Here is a 21,458-nt window from a genome sequence, read left to right on the forward strand (position 1 = left end):
GGAAAAAAAAAATGATCAGCTCGATTAAAAAATATGGACAAACAATAGGACAATCAATAATGATAGAAATGAGACCGACAGACAGACAGACAGACAGACAGACAGACAGACAGACAGACAGACAGACAGACAGACAGACAGACCAGTATACTAACCCTCTGGTAACAGACAAATATAACCTTGTATATAATTCTTAGGATCAGAGCTGGTGTGAGTCCTTTTTCAGCCTGGGGGGGTCCTGTCCAGACTGACCCCCTTTAACCACAGAGGAAATGAAACAGCAGTTAACTGGAATAAAAGCCTTTTATTGGGTCTGAGTTCAGCTACATGCTGGTACGTTCGCAGAAAACACTTTAACAATGTGTTGAATTCAAATTTAAATCAGACACAGATTTAGATTAAAAATATGACAAAGATGAAAACATATTTACCTTTGAACAGGAGCAAGAACTTCAAATGAAAATAAATTGAATTTAAAATGTCATTTTTCTTCCCAACACAGAGGTGTTTTATAGGTCAGCAGTGGACGATCCAGAAAAATGAAAGGGGGGGGTATCTGTATTTACATATGTATGTGATATCCTTCTGTGAACTGTCCTATTCCTGTTTACTTTGTTTACAGTAACGGTGAAGGTTGTGTTCAGGTGGGCGGGGCTCTGTTTACATAGGTGAGGGTCCAGCTTGTGTTCAGGTGGGCGGGGCTCCGTTTACGTAGGTGAGGGTCAGGTGGAAGCTAAGGGGCGTCCTGCCCCAGTGGTGGCACGGGGGATCCGGGGGGGTCCAGACTAGGAAGACCAGCAGAACCACAGCAGCCGCTAGGAGGATGCAGAGGAGGGCTGGGGGGGCCAGAGGGCTGGAGGGGGGGGGTACGCTGTGAAGCAAAAGGACATGAAGGGGTTGGTGTTGGACTGGGTTTCATTTGTAACACCTGGGGGAGGGGGGGGGGGGGGGGGGTTGGAGGGAGGGATGGATGGATATTCCCTAAACTCATATTGTATTTGTTCATTTAATTTTCTCCAAATCCTGTTAATTTCAGTTTCAGGTGGTGACTTTTTCTTTTCCAACAGCTGAGTTCAACCAGATAATGACACTGAAAATATGAACAATCCAAAGTGTCAACCTGATTTTAGTTCCAAACTCAAATATTGGACCAATATTCAGTCTGGTATTAAATATTTGTATTTGTAGATCCACTGTATTGGTACATTAGAATGAACATGAAGAAATGATAAACTGAGGCAGAATATTGGTCAAACTGCACTTACTATTATTATTATTAAGATAAGATAAGATATTCCTTTATTGATCCCACAATGGGGAAATTCACAGTGTTGTCAGCAGCAAACATAAACATAAACGTAAAACAAACAGTCATATAAATTTGAATAAAAAAGTGTTTAAAAGGAGAGTGCAAATACAGTTTGATATGAATGTAGTGCAAATGGTTATAAATATAAAAAAATATATAAATATTGATTTGTATATATACAGATTTGGACAGGTGCGGTTTTGGATCATTATTATTATTATCATTATCATCATCATCATTATTATTATTATTATTATTATTATTATTATTATTATTATTATTATTATCATTATTATTATCATCATCATCATCATCATCATTAATATTATTATTATTATTATTATCATTATCATTATCATTATTATTATCATCATCATCATCATTAATATTATTATTATTATTATTATTATTATTATTACTGTTATTATTCTTCTTATTATTAACTTTTTTAAGGATAGTTTGTAGATTTATTTAAATTATATGTATGTGTTTATAAGGTGGATATGGTGAATTGTTCTTATCTATAGGTTCTAATGTTCTTTCACTGGTTCTGTTCAACAGTCCTGAACACAGCGTTAACGGAGGTGGATGCAGGTCCTCAAATGCACCACGAACCTGTTTTGTGTGGGGTTTTTTATATGTTTGTCGTCACAGACTCCACCTCCTCTTAGACATAAACCCTCTTTTGTGTTTCTGTCTGTGTTTCTTACCTTTGTCCACAGACCAGTCCCTCATCTTCACCCTGAAAAAAAAAAAAAACAAACAGAACAGCTGTTAGAGCTCACAGGATTCACTTTCACAGGAAAACAGTGGAAACATAGAACATGACTTAACCCTAACCCTAACTCTAACCCTAGTTTCCACTGAAAAATACAGTATTTTTTGGGACATGAAACATTGAAAATGTCCCATATCAATGAACTTTGCTGAGTTTTTTTTTATTTTTTAATGTTTTCCATTTTTATTTTCTGTTCACTTGAAGATTTGACCAATAAAGACTGAAGATGACGTAATAATGATGTGCAGATGTGAATTCATCTAAAAACCCTCAGCAGAGAAAGAAATGACATGTTCTGTGCATCTGAAAACTTGTGTTATTGATTATTCGTGTCCACGTCTATGAAACTAAAATGCTCTGGATAAAGCAAAAGATGGTGAAATGTGTGTTAAATGTCGTAGAAATACAGAGGAATGGGTTTGATTCTTTTAATATGTAAATTATGAAGTGATTTTAGATAAAAGTTTTAAGATGGTTTTCGTTTTGTTTCAGATTAAATGCAGTGGAAACTATCAAACAGTGCAGCTTTAGGTAAATGTGACTGGTCTGATTTGACTGTTCCTATAAACAGATCCTTCTTCTGAATATTTGACCACAAACCTCTGAACCACAGTCACAAACAGACGACGGTTGTTTTTCTAAATGTCCTGAACTTCATCACATGAACAGTTCAGTCTGCCACAGCCTGGAGGAACTAGAACCAAATATGAACAGATCTGAGGAACTAGAACCAGTCAAATATGAACAGATGGAAAAGGAACTCTAACATGGACCCCATCACATCTGCACTCAGACTATTATTATTATTATTATTATTATTATTAATGATGATTATGATGATAATATAATAATAATAATAATGATAATAATAATAATAATAATAATAATAATAATAATAACCGTTACTGACTGTTACTGTTACTGACTCTTACTGTTATTGTTACTGACTGTTTCTTTGAATTGGTCTAAACACATAAATGCTCTCAGTGTCAGAGATGAAAAACTAGTCATCATTTTTACATCTATTCTTTATTTCACAGAGAGCGTCATCTACATTTTACATCTTAACATCAGAATGACTTTACAACAATAATAGTAAAATGGTTCTAAAAAGAAATGTTATTCATCCCACATGTTTTTGACACAGCCACGTGGAGCCACTGGAAAAAGTAGAATGATCCAAGAGTGGCCCCAGAGCCACAGGTTGGACACCACTGATCTGAGACCAGTCAGCTTTCAGGTTCAAGTCTACAGTCAAACTGATGAAGTTCAACAGATCAAACACTAGAGGGCAGAAGAAAAACACTGGAGAGGACAGGGTTCACAGGCTGCAGTACCAGACCCAGACCCTGGTACCAGACCCAGACCCTGAGACCTGAACCAGACCCAGACCCCAGTACCAGACCCAGACCCTAAAATAAATGAGTCAAAATGAGCCCAGTTCAGATCTATGGGTTTTATGACACTTCTGTCATTTAATCATGTTATAAATAATTACTTATCTTATATTTTGGTCCAAAAAAGAATGATTTCATGTTTGAAATATTCTCTATTTCTTTAAACATTTTTAACAATTTTAAAATGTTTTTTTTTTTTAACATGTAAAAAAAATTGAAAAGCAAACTATATATAGTATATAACAGATAATATACAGGGTGTCCCATAAGTCTCCATACACAGGAGACATAATACATATGGTTCTAACATGAATTTCTTTATATTTCTTCTTTATAGTTCTTCAGCAGTGGAGGACACGCATTGAAATGTGTTCCTGACAAAATGGCAGTCATATAGAGCATATTATAGAAATAAAAATGGTTTATGTCAAGAAATGTTTATTTTTCCTATGTATGGAGACTTATGGGACACCCTGTAGAACAGCAGTAGAACGACGTCCACGTTCATTTAGTGAGTCCTTTGGTTTTACTGTTGAATGGATCAAAGGTTCTGATGTAGTTCTGATGTAAATGAATGTGGGTCATTTGGACCCAAATATGGACGTTTGGGGTAGTAAATTAAAAACTACATGTATATAAAATATGTAAAAAGGTAAGTTCTACAAGTAAATATCATGATGCCAATACTTGTTTTTGAGGAATACGTGGAATATGAAATAAGACCTTTCTATTCCACAGATTTTAGACTAAAACCACCTGACCGGGTCATTTGGACCCATTTATGCATCGAAGGGTTAAATATGTAAACGTTCCCTAAAGTGTCTTAAACTGTCACAGTTCAGTGTGACTGTACTTGGTTCATCTGTGCAGGTGATGGTCATGTGACTGTAAATGCTGTTTACTGCTGATGAACTCTACGACAAAACCAACCTGGCACAAAACAGTTTGAACAACAACAACAACAACAATAATGATAATAATAATAATAATAATAATAATAATAATAATAATAATAATAATAATAATAATAATAATAATAGTTTCTTTTCCTAGTATTTGTCAGATTTTTGACCAAAGTGAAAACCCGTCAATCAAACTCCGTTACCTCCCAGTCGGTCTGCACGCCTTTAGTCTGGCTCTGAGGGGGAGGGGTGGGGCTCTGAGGGGGAGGGGCGGGGCTCTGAACTCCCAGCCACGCCCTCACCCAGCCACCGTCGAAGCTACTGGGTTGACTGACAGGTCTGACAGTTGTGGGCGTTACCCACTGGTCCCAGGATGGCCTGGCTCCGCCCCCTCTGGTCACTGTACAGTTATAGGCCTGGTTGAGCTGGTCCTCAGACTGCTGCAGAATAAACACACACACACATATATGTAAATGAGTGAATGTCACATGTTCGTCTGTCGTGACAGATCACCATGGTAACAGATGGGTTTGGTGTACGTCCCTTAAATGAGTCCAGGGTGCTCCAACACTAAAACATTAGTTCCACCTGATACATGTTCTAACCTGAAGAACAAAAACACACCCAGGAGTGGTCACATGACCCTGGAAGGAACATCAGATGGACCTGGGTTAGGGTCTGGGTCTGGGTCTGGGTCTGGGTTAGGGTCTGGGTCTGGGTTAGGCCCCAAACGACAATGAACTAACAACCCTAATTCTAACCCAGACCAGATTAGATTAGATTAGAACAGACTAGACTAGTTTAGACGACACAAGGCTAGACTAGACTAGATTACATTAGATTAGATTAGATTAGATTAGATTAGATTAGACTAGATTAGATTAGATTAGACTAGATTAGATTAGACTAGATTAGACTAGACTAGACTAGATTAGATTAGATTAGATTAGACTAGATTAGATTAGATTAGATTAGATTAGATTAGACTAGATTAGATTAGATTAGATTAGATTAGATTAGACTAGACTAGATTAGATTAGATTAGATTAGACTAGATTAGATTAGATTAGATTAGATTAGATTAGAACAGACTAGACTAGTTTAGACGACACAAGGCTAGACTAGACTAGATTAGATTAGATTAGATTAGATTAGATTAGATTAGATTAGACTAGATTAGATTAGATTAGACTAGATTAGATTACATTAGATTAGACTAGACTAGACTAGACTAGATTAGATTAGATTAGACTAGATTAGATTAGACTAGACTAGATTAGATTAGATTAGACTAGACTAGACTAGATTAGATTAGATTAGACTAGACTAGACTAGATTAGATTAGATTAGATTAGATTAGATTAGACTAGACTAGACTAGATTAGATTAAATTTAATTTTGTTGATCCCTTGGGCAGAGCCATCAGCAAATGAAGGTTCAGTTATTAGAATAACACAGAGTAAACAAATATAAAAATAAGACAATAATAATAATAATAATAATAATAATAACAATAATAATGTGAACTGAATTACAAACCATAAACAACAATAATATCGAGTTTGTATTTAAAGCTGTGGTAGACTTTGGTCCCCAGTTTGTCCCCAGACCTGTCCATCCTCAGTCCTATCCTCAGTGTCATTGGTCCATTAGTCTGTCTGTCATTACTCAGCTGAATGTCTTCCCTCATGGTGAACAGTTTTGGAGAACTCCACCATAAACAAACCATGTGTTTACAAACAGAGTCAGTCGGTAACTCGGGAATCTGAGGAATTTTGTCGTGACGTGCATTGTGGGAAGTGGAGGTTCGCTGAGTCGCCTGGCAGCGGCAGGAGGTGGTTTCACTGGATAGGACTGAGGTTGGACAGATCTGAGGACAAACTGGGGACAGAGCTGAGGACAAACTGGGGACAGAGCTGAGGACAAACTGGGGACAAATTGGGGACAGAGCTGAGAACAAATTGGGGACAGAGCTGAGAACAAACTGGGGACAGAGCTGAGGACAAACTGGGGACATAGCTGAGGACAAACTGGGGACAAGCTGAGGACAGAGCTGAGGACAAACTGGGGACAAATTGGGGACAGAGCTGAGAACAAACTGGGGACAGAGCTGAGGACAAACTGGGGACAGAGCTGGGGACAAACTGGGGACAGAGCTGAGGACAAGCTGAGGACAAACTGGGGACAAACTGGGGACAGAGCTGAAGACAAACTGGGGACAGAGCTGAGGACAAACTGGGGACAGACCTGAGGACAAACTGGGGACAGACCTGAGGACAAACTGGGGACAGAGCTGAGGACAAACTGGGGACCAAAGTCTACCGCACCTTTAACTGTTCCGGCAGCTTCTGTCCAATAAACATAAACAGGTCGTTACAAACTGAGTCGCCATCTTGGTTGGTGATGTCATCGCTGATGTCACTGAGGTAGTTCGGCCTCTTGGCTCCATCTGTGCAGCACAGACCTGCACAAACACACAAAACACACAAAATACACAAAATAAACTAAATACACAAAATATACAAAATAAGCAAAACACACAAACAAAAAATACGCAAAATATGCAAACACACAAAATACACAAAACACACAAACACAAAAAATACACAAAATACACAAAATACGCAAACACACAAAATACACAAAATAAACAAAACACACAAACACAAAAAATACACAAAATACACAAAATACGCAAACACACAAAATACACAAAATAAACAAAACACACAAACACAAAAAATACACAAAATATGCAAAATACGCAAACACACAAAATACACAAAACAAACAAACACACAAAATACACAAAACACACAAACACAAAAAATACACAAAATACACAAAATACGCAAACACACAAAATACACAAAATAAACAAAACACACAAACACAAAAAATACACAAAATATGCAAAATACGCAAACACACAAAATACACAAAACAAACAAACACAAAAAATACACAAAACACACAAACACTCAAAATACAGAAAATAAACAAAACACACAAACACAAAAAATACACAAAATACACAAACACACAAAATAACACCTGAACACAAACAGTTTCCATCCCAGTGTTTGACATGTGACAGAATATTATCAGGTCATTTACAGTCGGACCAGTCCGTTCAGTCCAGATTATTGGACATTTGACAAACTCTGGTTCTGAACATGTTACACAAGTTTGTGTGGAAAATTCTTTATATACTACAAGAACAATTTTTATGTCGTATACTGAAAAAAAACAAAGGTTTTCTATGTTTTTCTGGATCAAAAAATGTTTTTTTTAATTTCTGTTACAAACATGTCATTTAAAGAGTTAACAATACGACAGTAATTGAGTATCAGATATTTATGTTTGGGACTGAAGTTGATGAAATATAAAAAAAAAAAAATAGAATAAAAACAAAAAAATAAGTTGAAAAATAATTCCATGAAAAACAGTGTCATTACTGTGGTTCTGTGCAGATGATGGGCTTTAGGTGGTTCTGGTTCTGTGGAGATGGTTCTGGTTCTAAAGGCGTCTGTGGGTGGATCCTCTGTCTTACCTGTACAGGAGATGACGTACACCTCAGCGTCTGCATCGTCACAGGAGACGGAGCGTCCGATATCGACCGAGGGGTCCCATTCCAGCCCCAGGTGTTCATGGGAAGGGGGTGGGGGGTCCGTGAAGGAGGGCAGGTGTGTGCACACAAACCCCCCCTGACCCCCTGAACACGCAGACGGTGCCTCGAACCCTTTAGGCTCCAGGTCCACACACGTACAGTGGTTTGGAGAGGCAGGGAGGTCCAGGTGGAGTTTATCAAGCGCTCCTTCATCATCTAACAGGCTTTCAGAAGGACATCCAGAGTCAGAGGCATGAGACTGAAGACAGGTGTCCTCGAAGACCTGAAGGACCAGGACACAGCAGCACCGTTACACACACAGACTAAAAGAACAACAACAACAACAACAACATAATAATAATAATAATAATCGGTCTCAGATCCTCTTTTTCAAAACAAACTGTTACATTTCCCTAAAATCTGAAACGAATGTGAAATCAGCTTTTGAAAACTTGTAAAAACAAAAATGGGAATTATATGTTTGAATCATTTTTTGCAGAATCGTGGACATTTAATTTATCAGATTTGGAGTTTCCATTAATTCTGTTTGATGCAAAACTTGAAAATACAGGTTAAATGTATGGAAATACAGCTGTGTGTATGTGTGTATGTGTGTGTGTGTGTGTTTATGTGTGTGTGTTTATGTGTGTGTTAATGTATGTGTATTAATGTCTGCGTGTTTGTGTGTGTGTTACTGTGTGTGTGTTTTATTGTGTGTGTGTGTTCATGTGTGTGTGTTAGTATGTGTGTGTTTGTGTGTGTTTATGTGTGTATGTGTGTGTTTATGTGTGTGTGTTAATGTGTGTGTGTTCGTGTGTGTGTATGTGTGTTAATGTGTGTGTTACTGTGTATGTGTTTATGTGTGTTCATGTGAGTGTTAATATGTGTGTGTGTTTGTGTGTGTTTATGTGTGTTTGTATGTGTTAATGTGTGCGTGTGTTTGTGTGTGTGTTAATGTGTGTGTATGTTAATGTGTGTGTGTTTGTGTGTGTGTTTATGTGTGTATGCGTGTGGTCGTGTGTGTTTGTGTGTGTTAATGTGTGCGTGTGTTTGTGTGTGTTCATGTGTGTGTGTGTGTGTGTGTTAATGTGTGTGTGTGTGTTAATGTGTGTGTGTGTTCATGTGTGTGTGTGTTAATGTGTGTGTGTGTGTGTGTTAATGTGTGTATGTGTTCATGTGTGTGTTAATGTGTGTGTGTGTGTGTATGTGTTAATGTGTGTGTGTGTGTTAATGTGTGTGTGGGTGTGTGTGTTCATATGTGTGTGTGTTAATGTATGTGTGTGTGTGTGTGTTAATGTGTGTGTGTGTGTTAATGTGTGTGTGTTTTACTGTGTGTGTGTGTTCATGTGTGTGTGTTAGTATGTGTGTGTTTGTGTGTGTTTATGTGTGTTTGTGTGTGTTAATGTGTGCGTGTGTTTGTGTGTGTTCATGTGTGTGTGTGTGTGTGTGTTAATGTGTGTGTGTGTGTTAATGTGTGTGTGTGTGTGTTAATGTGTGTGGGTGTGTGTGTGTGTTAATGTGTGTGTGTTTTATTGTGTGTGTGTGTTCATGTGTGTGTGTTAATGTATGTGTGTGTGTGTGTGTTAATGTGTGTGTGTGTGTTAATGTGTGTGTGTTTTATTGTGTGTGTGTGTTTGTGTGTGTGTTAGTATGTGTGTGTTTGTGTGTGTTTATGTGTGTATGTGTGTGTTTATGTGTGTGTGTTAATGTGTGTGTGTTCGTGTGTGTGTATGTGTGTTAATGTGTGTGTTACTGTGTATGTGTTTATGTGTGTTCATGTGTGTGTTAATATGTGTGTGTGTTTGTGTGTGTTTATGTGTGTTTGTATGTGTTAATGTGTGCGTGTGTTTGTGTGTGTGTTAATGTGTGTGTATGTTAATGTGTGTGTGTTTGTGTGTGTGTTTATGTGTGTATGCGTGTGGTCGTGTGTGTTTGTGTGTGTTAATGTGTGCGTGTGTTTGTGTGTGTTCATGTGTGTGTGTGTGTGTGTGTTCATGTGTGTGTGTGTTCATGTGTGTGTGTGTTCATGTGTGTGTGTGTTCATGTGTGTGTGTGTTAATGTGTGTATGTGTTCATGTGTGTGTTAATGTGTGTGTGTGTGTGTGTGTGTGTGTGTGTTAATGTGTGTGTGTACCAGTTTCCTGCTGAGCAGTCGTGTGTGTGTCCTTGTCATGTTGTTGCACATGTGTGTGCACTTCTGCAGCAGGTCCACCAGGCGGCGCTCCACCTGTTCAGCATCTGTGGTTCTGCTCCCACAGATCAGCGCCTCACCTCGAAGAAGTAATGAGTTCACACGGTCCAAGTTCACACACACACACTGTTGAAGGCACTGCGAACACACACACACACACACACACACACACAAACACACACTGGATTTACATAATACAAATAATAATGGTGCCTTCAGGCGCTGTCAGGAAGATGATCCTGTTGTGTTCAAGTGCTTTTGTTGTTGTAGTAAAATTCAAAATGGCTGAAACACAACTTATCGTCACCTGATACTTCGAACAGTTCTGGATGCGTTCATTCATCTGATAGAACATGTTTTACTGGTACTTTTTTTTTTTTAAATTGTCTAAACTATAAATGTGTCAAACCATCGACCAACGGCAGCAGAACGTTCATAAAACCATGGCTTATCATTGACCATGAATCCCCCATTGCTTCTCAGCCATGTTGAAAAGGTCAAAGGTCATTTTCATCTGGTGTGCGTGTGTGTGTGTGTGTGTGTGTGTGTGTGTGTGTGTGTGTGTGTGTGTGGGGGACATGTCTTTAAAGGTACCTGCACTCACCTGCAGACGCCTCAGCTTTTGGCAGGTGTTTCCCATCAGGCGGTCGACCTCCGTCAGACGGACGTCCATGTCAGCCAACCAGAGGGCAAGCTCCTCCCTCTCTGCCTCAAACTCCTCCCACTCAGAGACAAACAGCTGCAGGACGGAGCCGTGGATTATTCAACATTATTCAGACACTGAACACACACACGTGGACGGACAGGGACATGTGAGGACCTTTAATCCACCGCTGACAGACTCCAGTTTGGCGCTGACCTCGTCCCATCGTCGGCCGCACTCCTGCGCCCACGTCAACAACTGAGCTCGCACGGCGCCGTCGAACAGCCGCGTCAGCGTTCGAGTCCGAAGGGTGAGACGGTCGAGAAGGATGAGACGAGACGAAGCCTGAGAGCGCCACCTCTGGACACCAAGAACACATGCACAGAACAACGCAGGAACCCAGGGTCCGATTACAGAAGCAAGGGTCCGTTTACGGAACCCAGACTTTTCTACTTTCAGACGTTTGTTTCAGATATTTGTTTCAGATGTTTGTTTCAGATGTTTGTTTCAGATATTTGTTTCAGATGTTTGTTTTAGACGTTTGTTTCAGATATTTGATTCGTTTGTTTCAGATGTTTCAGATGTTTCAGATGTTTGATTCGTTTGTTTCAGATGTTTCAGATGTTTCAGATGTTTGATTCGTTTGTTTCAAATGTTTGATTCGTTTGTTTCAGATGTTTCAGATGTTTGATTCGTTTGTTTCAGATGTTTCAGATGTTTGATTCGTTTGTTTCAGATGTTTCAGATGTTTGATTTGTTTGTTTCAGACGTTTGTTTCGGATGCTTCAGTGTCAGACTGTCCTCACCTCTAACTTCCTCAGTTCTTCTTTGGCCTTGTCGTAGGTCACCTGGCTGGGGCTTATGGGTAGGGAACAGACATCCTGCTCAGCCAATCGCAGCCAAGCATCCAGGTGGGCGTGTTCCTTCATAAACTCCTCCCACAGAACCCACCTCCTGTCCAACCTGAACAGACAAATTCAATTCAACTGTGATTTCAACCCTGGGACGATCAGTCCAAGTGGGACAGACCGTCCATGTTTCAGCCTACAACAGAAGCACATTTAGAAACTTTTACAACATGTTTGGAAACTTTGATCAACTTTTGAAAAGTCAAACACTAAAACGTTATAGTTTGCAAAATAATTTGTGAACTTTCAAAAAAAAAAAACATTAATAAAAATTACAAAGAAACTGAAACTGAAGCTAAACTCAAACCAAAGTCTGGTCCAATCAGGGCTGAGTTTAGGTTCTACTATTAAAAGTCTGGTCCAATAGAGGAAACCAACTCTGCATAAATAATATTAGAACATATGGACGCTTTCATTGGACTTTTTTCAGTTTCTATTCATTAAAACTTCCTAAAAAGTTTAAATTAAAACTAATCTTTTATCTATAAATGTATTTTATTTGTGTTTCCATCAGATCTGCTGTTCTCCATCTGTTGGAATATGAGTTCTAAAAGTTAGAACAGAACTGGGAAAGAACGCTTTTAAAGGTTCTGGTTCCACTGAATAGAACAGAAGGAACCAGTCTGATTTAATCCAACTGTTTGTTTGTTTGTTTTTAATTATTTTTTTAAATCCAATTCTTTTTTGTTTTTATTTATTTACAGGGTGGGGAAGCAAAATGTACACTGAACATTTAGTTGTTTTTTCTCAGCAGACACTACGTCAGTTGTTTTGAACCCAAACATATACTGATGTCATAATCATACCTAACACTATTATCCATACCTTTTCACAAACTTTTGCCCATATGAGTAATCAGGAAAGCAAACGTCAGAGTGTGTGATTTGCTGAATGCACTCGTCACACCAAAGGAGATTTCAGAAATAGTTGGAGTGTCCATAAAGACTGTTTATAATGGAAAGAAGAGAATGACTATGAGCAAAACTATTACCAGAAAGTCTGGAAGTGGAGGAAGCAACAAAAAACGTACCAAAGCTTTTATTAAAGCTCTCAAATCCAAAATCCTAAAGGATCCAACCAAATCCATGAGAAAAATGGCAACTGAACTTGAGGTAGACAACAAGACCGTTAGAAATGCAGTAAAATACGATTTGAAGTTAAAATCTTACAGAAAAACACCAAAAAACTTGTTGACAACAGCAACAAATCCAACTTTAGCTATTTTTGGGAATCATGTTTATGGTCGCCTTCTAGCCCAGATCTAAACCCTCTGGATTCTGCTGTTTGGGGCGTTTTAGAACATGCACCAATAGAACATCACACAGCAATGTGGACTTTCTTAAAGATACTATTAAAGAAGAATGGGAGAAGTTGTCACCTCAATATTTGAGGAACACTTGCGCAAGTTTCAGGAAGCGTGTGAAGGCGGTTATTGAGAAAGAAGGAGGACACATAGAATAAAAACATTTTCTATTATGGACATTTTCTTGTGGCAAATAAATTCTCATGACTTTCAATAAACTAACTGGTCATACACTGTCTTTCAATCCCTGCCTCAAAATATTGTACATTTTGCTTCCCCACCCTGTATTTTTTATTATTATTTTTTAATCCAATTCTTTTTTCATTTATTTATATTTTTTACATTATTTTTTAATCCAATTTTTTGTTTGTTTATTTATTTATTCATTTATGATCCAATTCTTTTTTCTTTTATTTCTTTATTTTTATCTTTGTTATTATTTTTTACCCAATTCTTTTTTCTTTTTATTTATTTTCTTTTTATTTATTTATTTTTATTACTTTTTATCCAATTATTTTTATTCTGTCTTTCTTTCTTTTTATTTTGATTTATTTATTTATTTTTAAATCCAATTCAATGGAACAGGATCAATGTTTGTAGATGTTTTTAGAACTGAACCAGGTTCTGCTCTGAGACACTGTTAAGGAACACGACTGTTCTACGTTTAGACCCTTTTAAATAATGGTGCTGTTTCATACGTTTGTTCTTATTCAGTGTTCTATGTCTGGTTCCACACTTTGTGTTTTATGTATATCTGTGGTGTGGATGTACGCAGGATGTGATTGGTCAAAAAAACAGAGGGGGCGTGTTTTTGGTTTTTCATCAGACCTTATCCTGGTTTCCGTTAAAGGTCGGTCCTGTTTCATGTCCAAGAGTCGAACATTCATCTTTAAACTAAAAATACACGAAACATTTAATTTTCTGCGACGGCCACACCTTTTATGTGGGAGTGGCCTAATTCAGTTTCAGGACCACGGACAGGGGTCGATCACATGAACATGAAGAGGATTTAACCAACAGGAACCAGACTGAAAAAACAGAACATAGAACTAATGATTCAGATGCAGGAGAACATGTTTACACTGGCATCTGCAGACGTGCACCCCCCACAGCGTCCGTTTTCTCTACTGACTCTTTTTGGTCCATTTGGACTGAAAATGTCAAATGTTCTGGTTGTAAATATTCCTGTGAATTATGGGAGTTTGATAAAAGTAAATCTGTCTCATCAGATTTTGAATTATAAAAGCCATTGAACTTCTAGCACTGATTTTTTTTGCTCTGAAATTAAGTATCTGAATGTTTTGGCTCTGAATGTTTTGCATTTAAATTTTTTGCTTCTGAATTTTTTGCATCTCAATTGCTAGTACTGACTTTTTTGCTCTAAAATTAAGTAGCTACATTTTTTTCCACTGAAATTAAATATATGAATTTTATGCATCTTAATTTTTTGGCTTCTGAATTTTTTTGCATCAGAATTTTTTTGGATATTAATTTTTGCATCTGAATTTTTTGCTTCTCAATTTTTTGCATCTGAATATTTTGCTTCTGAATTTTTTGGCATCTGAATTTTTTTGCGTCTGAATTTTTTTGCATCTGAACTTTTTTGCATGTGAATTTTTTGCTTCGGAATTTTTTTGCATCTGAACTTTTTTGCATCTGAATTTTTTGCTTCTGAATTTTTTTGCATCTGAAATTTTTTTTAAATTAAAAATTTATGAACACAGTTGAATTCAGAGCCAAAAAATTCAAATACTTAATTTCAGTGCAAAAAAAAAAAAAAAACTTAGCTACTTAATTTCAGAGCAAAAAAATTCAGTGCTAGAAATTCAACGGCTTTTATAATTGAAAATCTGATGACACAGATTGACTTCCACAGAGTTTGTGTTTTGTCTACAGGGGGTGTGTCTGTTGTCTGTGCGGGTCATAGCCACGCCTCCCAGTCCCAGTTCCACCGTTGACAGCTGGGTTTACAGTTGATCTGTGCATCTGAATATTAGGAAGGATTCTGTTCAACTACGACCTGAGCTGGAAAACACCAGAGTTCCCCAAAAATGTCAACAACTAACTTATGGGTTTTTTCCAAAAGTTGAACTGAGTTTGTTAAACTGAATGACTTTTCTAAACCTGGAAAAGGGGATTTTTGAGTCAGACCCACTCACAGTCCACATCCAGGTGGATCCGGTCCATCCTGGGTCCTGACAGAACCCTGCGGTGCTGTCCACTGTTGGTCCAGTTCAGGCATCACAGGATCTGTATCTGTTCACAAAGACAGAAGAACCATTTATCACAGAATTTAGATCCAAACAGATGATGAGAGCCTTTGGAAACAACAGTCCAATAAAAAAACACTTCTGTTATGAAAACGAAATAAGGTTCTTTTAAAGCAGGGGTGTCAAACTCACATCCTCAAGGGCCGGTATCCTGCATGTTTTAGATGTTTCCCTCTTCCAACACACCTGATTCAAATGATCAGCCTATCATCCAACTCTGCAGAAGTCTGATAACGACCGTCAGGTGGACTGGAGGAGGGACACTTCTAACACATGCAGGATACCGGCCCTCGAGGACCGGAGTTTGACACCTGTGGTTTAAAGGCAAGGATGCGTCATGGATTTAGTAACATTTGAATGTTGGGATAGAATTCAATAATTCAGCAAAGAACACACAGGTACCTAACCCTAACCCTGTAGAACACACAGGTACCTAACCCTAACCCTGTAGAACACACAGGTACCTAACCCTGTAGAACACACAGGTACCTGACCCTAACCCTGTAGAACACACAGGTACCTAACCCTGTAGAACACACAGGTACCTGACCCTAACCCTGTAGAACACACAGGTACCTAACCCTGTAGAACACACAGGTACCTAACCCTAACCCTGTAGAACACACAGGTACCTAACCCTAACCCTGTAGAACACACAGGTACCTAACCCTGTAGAACACACAGGTACCTAACCCTGTAGAACACACAGGTACCTAACCCTAACCCTGTAGAACACACAGGTACCTAACCCTGTAGAACACACAGGTACCTAACCCTAACCCTGTAGAACACACAGGTACCTGACCCTAACCCTGTAGAACACACAGGTACCTAACCCTATAGAACACACAGGTACCTAACCCTAACCCTATAGAACACACAGGTACCTAACCCTATAGAACACACAGGTACCTAACCCTGTAGAACACACAGGTACCTAACCCTATAGAACACACAGGTACCTAACCCTAACCCTGTAGAACACACAGGTACCTAACCCTGTAGAACACACAGGTACCTGACCCTAACCCTGTAGAACACACAGGTACCTAACCCTAACCCTGTAGAACACACAGGTACCTAACCCTGTAGAACACACAGGTACCTGACCCTAACCCTGTAGAACACACAGGTACCTAACCCTAACCCTGTAGAACACACAGGTACCTAACCCTGTAGAACACACAGGTACCTAACCCTAACCCTGTAGAACACACAGGTACCTAACCCTGTAGAACACACAGGTACCTAACCCTAACCCTGTAGAACACACAGGTACCTGACCCTAACCCTGTAGAACACACAGGTACCTAACCCTATAGAACACACAGGTACCTAACCCTAACCCTATAGAACACACAGGTACCTAACCCTATAGAACACACAGGTACCTAACCCTGTAGAACACACAGGTACCTAACCCTAACCCTGTAGAACACACAGGTACCTAACCCTGTAGAACACACAGGTACCTGACCCTAACCCTGTAGAACACACAGGTACCTAACCCTATAGAACACACAGGTACCTAACCCTAACCCTATAGAACACACAGGTACCTAACCCTATAGAACACACAGGTACCTAACCCTGTAGAACACACAGGTACCTAACCCTATAGAACACACAGGTACCTAACCCTAACCCTATAGAACACACAGGTACCTAACCCTGTAGAACACACAGGTACCTAACCCTAACCCTGTAGAACACACAGGTACCTAACCCTGTAGAACACACAGGTACCTAACCCTAACCCTGTAGAACACACAGGTACCTAACCCTATAGAACACACAGGTACCTAACCCTAACCCTGTAGAACACACAGGTACCTAACCCTGTAGAACACACAGGTACCTAACCCTAACCCTGTAGAACACACAGGTACCTAACCCTATAGAACACACAGGTACCTAACCCTAACCCTATAGAACACACAGGTACCTAACCCTGTAGAACACACAGGTACCTAACCCTGTAGAACACACAGGTACCTAACCCTGTAGAACACACAGGTACCTAACCCTAACCCTGTAGAACACACAGGTACCTAACCCTAACCCTGTAGAACACACAGGTACCTGACCCTAACCCTGTAGAACACACAGGTACCTAACCCTGTAGAACACACAGGTACCTAACCCTAACCCTATAGAACACACAGGTACCTAACCCTATAGAACACACAGGTACCTAACCCTGTAGAACACACAGGTACCTAACCCTGTAGAACACACAGGTACCTCACCCTGTAGAACACACAGGTACCTCACCCTGTAGAACACACAGGTACCTAACCCTATAGAACACACAGGTACCTAACCCTGTAGAACACACAGGTACCTAACCCTGTAGAACACACAGGTACCTAACCCTGTAGAACACACAGGTACCTAACCCTAACCCTGTAGAACACACAGGTACCTAACCCTAACCCTATAGAACACACAGGTACCTAACTCTGTAGAACACACAGGTACCTAACCCTGTAGAACACACAGGTACCTAACCCTATAGAACACACAGGTACCTAACCCTAACCCTATAGAACACACAGGTACCTAACCCTGTAGAACACACAGGTACCTAACCCTGTAGAACACACAGGTACCTAACCCTGTAGAACACACAGGTACCTAACCCTAACCCTGTAGAACACACAGGTACCTAACCCTATAGAACACACAGGTACCTAACCCTGTAGAACACACAGGTACCTAACCCTAACCCTATAGAACACACAGGTACCTAACCCTGTAGAACACACAGGTACCTAACCCTGTAGAACACACAGGTACCTAACCCTAACCCTATAGAACACACAGGTACCTAACCCTGTAGAACACACAGGTACCTAACCCTAACCCTGTAGAACACACAGGTACCTGACCCTAACCCTGTAGAACACACAGGTACCTAACCCTGTAGAACACACAGGTACCTAACCCTGTAGAACACACAGGTACCTAACCCTATAGAACACACAGGTACCTAACCCTAACCCTGTAGAACACACAGGTACCTAACCCTGTAGAACACACAGGTACCTAACCCTATAGAACACACAGGTACCTAACCCTAACCCTATAGAACACACAGGTACCTAACCCTGTAGAACACACAGGTACCTAACCCTGTAGAACACACAGGTACCTAACCCTAACCCTGTAGAACACACAGGTACCTAACCCTATAGAACACACAGGTACCTAACCCTGTAGAACACACAGGTACCTAACCCTAACCCTATAGAACACACAGGTACCTAACCCTGTAGAACACACAGGTACCTAACCCTGTAGAACACACAGGTACCTAACCCTAACCCTATAGAACACACAGGTACCTAACCCTGTAGAACACACAGGTACCTAACCCTAACCCTGTAGAACACACAGGTACCTGACCCTAACCCTGTAGAACACACAGGTACCTAACCCTGTAGAACACACAGGTACCTAACCCTGTAGAACACACAGGTACCTAACCCTGTAGAACACACAGGTACCTGACCCTAACCCTGTAGAACACACAGGTACCTAACCCTATAGAACACACAGGTACCTAACCCTAACCCTGTAGAACACACAGGTACCTGACCCTAACCCTGTAGAACACACAGGTACCTAACCCTGTAGAACACACAGGTACCTAACCCTAACCCTGTAGAACACACAGGTACCTGACCCTAACCCTGTAGAACACACAGGTACCTAACCCTGTAGAACACACAGGTACCTAACCCTGTAGAACACACAGGTACCTAACCCTAACCCTGTAGAACACACAGGTACCTAACCCTGTAGAACACACAGGTACCTAACCCTATAGAACACACAGGTACCTAACCCTAACCCTATAGAACACACAGGTACCTAACCCTGTAGAACACACAGGTACCTAACCCTGTAGAACACACAGGTACCTAACCCTATAGAACACACAGGTACCTAACCCTATAGAACACACAGGTACCTAACCCTGTAGAACACACAGGTACCTAACCCTAACCCTATAGAACACACAGGTACCTAACCCTGTAGAACACACAGGTACCTAACCCTGTAGAACACACAGGTACCTAACCCTAACCCTATAGAACACACAGGTACCTAACCCTGTAGAACACACAGGTACCTAACCCTAACCCTGTAGAACACACAGGTACCTAACCCTGTAGAACACACAGGTACCTAACCCTGTAGAACACACAGGTACCTAACCCTAACCCTATAGAACACACAGGTACCTAACCCTGTAGAACACACAGGTACCTAACCCTAACCCTGTAGAACACACAGGTACCTGACCCTAACCCTGTAGAACACACAGGTACCTAACCCTGTAGAACACACAGGTACCTAACCCTGTAGAACACACAGGTACCTAACCCTGTAGAACACACAGGTACCTAACCCTATAGAACACACAGGTACCTAACCCTAACCCTGTAGAACACACAGGTACCTGACCCTAACCCTATCCCTTAACCCATACAGATCACTGACCACGACACCGACCCCGTTTCCATGACGATGTAAATCCAGTAAATCTAATCAATCAGATAATTGTAATAATCAGATGTGATGTGTTTACAGTCACTTCGTAATTGTGATAATCCATAAACCCTGGTTCTGACGTTTCAGTCCATTCTGGCATTTATGTCAGCGTTTGTTCGTACAGTCCGTTCTTATTCCATCCAAAGTCCTCAAACACTGGTTCTGGAATCCAGTCCTAACTCCTGTGTGTGTCATGTGACTAAAACAGACAGAACAGAAACCATGAGTGAATAAAAGCACTGTTTGTGTCAGTACAATGACACAGATACTGATGAAACTGAAGCGGATTAGGTTTTTACCAAGAAAACATGTTAAATGGATAGAAATCAGCTGTGAAAATAAACTACTGTCAGACAGTTTAGTTGGTATGATCGTATTTGTCCAAACAAATGGAGCTTCAGTTGGAGCAGGAATTCAAATGAACAGGAAACTGAAGAAAACGGGGGGGGGGGGGGGGGGGGGAGTGTGTAGAGTCCAACTTCCTGTTACTGTCACTGTAACTATGGCAACAAACTAAAGTCATAGCCTGAGGGTAGACAGGACACTGGATACACACACACACACACACACACACACACACACACAGGCACATATACACGCACACACACACATACACGTACAGACACACTTAGACATATATGCACACACACACACACACACACACACACACACACACATATGCACGTACAGACACAGACATATATGCACGCACGCACGCACATGCACATACACGCTCACAAATACGCGCGCGCGCGCGCACACGCACGTACACACACAGACAGACACACATGCGCACGCACACCCGCACACCAAAAGGAAAAACACCAGGTGACATCTGACACCTGTTCGTCCTAGACACACCTGTACTCAGGTAGAAACGGTGAAATCAGCCTCACAACCCGGAAACAGCCGGAAACCTCCGCCAAGGCCCGTAAACCGGTCAGATGAAGATGAACCCAGTGTGATGATCCTGAACTCACCTGGAGGAGGAGGAGCTCCACAGAAACCACCGAACCCGTTTATCCGACAACAGCACAGAAAAGCGGGTCCATGACTCGGTGGAAAAGTATCCAGAGGATCCGCGGAGCACTTCCGGTGAGTCAGGTGTTCTCAGATGGAACCGGAAGTTTAGAAGCGACCGGACACGACAGGGAAGATGGGGATACCTGCTGACGGGAACGCTCAAGCTCCGCCCCGCGCCTCCTGAACGCGCGCGGTGCACACAGCAGCTCACCTGGCGATGTGTTCCCAGGGGGCGGGGCTGCAGACGGTCAGGTGACGGTCAGGTGACAGTCAGGTGCTCATACCTGTCTGTGTTAGACATGTTCATACTCTGTTTTTTGGTTATTTATTTATTTATTTATTTATTTCTTCCTTCCTTCCTTCATTCCTTCATTCATTCATTCCAGACGGTGGGTGTGGTTATACTTTGTTAAACTTATTGAAACTATAAATCCTCAGTTCATTCCCATCTTGTTTGTCTCATTTCACATCTATGATGGAGGACAACAGCAAGATGACACACGATGTCTTTGTCCTCATACTGTGAGTTTACTGTCCTCAGTGCTCATGTGGACTTTTGTGGAC

The 21,458-nt window shown here is 40.5% G+C and overlaps 2 protein-coding genes across 8 annotated transcripts in view; one reads left to right on the plus strand and one right to left on the minus strand.

The window, feature by feature from the left end:
* Positions 1-290: 290 nt before the first annotated feature.
* LOC115431264 (nesprin-2) lies at positions 291-21,158 on the minus strand. Of its 7 annotated transcripts, none has more exons than XM_030151522.1 (11): positions 20,852-21,158; positions 15,201-15,297; positions 11,637-11,793; positions 11,008-11,190; positions 10,792-10,926; positions 10,131-10,325; positions 7,940-8,279; positions 6,768-6,850; positions 4,590-4,823; positions 2,020-2,051; positions 291-871 (listed from the first exon to the last, which is right to left on the minus strand). In XM_030151522.1, exons 2-11 carry the CDS (start codon positions 15,281-15,283, stop codon positions 688-690), a joined length of 1,626 nt encoding a protein of 541 aa, XP_030007382.1. In that variant the 5' UTR covers positions 15,284-15,297; positions 20,852-21,158; the 3' UTR covers positions 291-687. The 7 variants fall into 7 exon arrangements, with proteins under 7 accessions (XP_030007382.1, XP_030007381.1, XP_030007377.1 ...); XM_030151521.1 differs by having other exon boundaries at positions 4,590-4,826; XM_030151517.1 differs by having other exon boundaries at positions 6,714-6,850.
* LOC115431219 (vegetative cell wall protein gp1-like) overlaps positions 21,112-21,458 on the plus strand; it is a 1,402-nt gene continuing 1,055 nt past the window's right edge. The window contains exon 1 of the mRNA XM_030151448.1: positions 21,112-21,146. Coding sequence (XP_030007308.1) covers positions 21,112-21,146 — 35 coding nt within the window. The remainder of the gene's footprint in view (positions 21,147-21,458) is intronic.

This window comes from Sphaeramia orbicularis, chromosome 13 (assembly GCF_902148855.1).
Source record: "Sphaeramia orbicularis chromosome 13, fSphaOr1.1, whole genome shotgun sequence".
NCBI lineage: Eukaryota > Metazoa > Chordata > Actinopteri > Kurtiformes > Apogonidae > Sphaeramia > Sphaeramia orbicularis.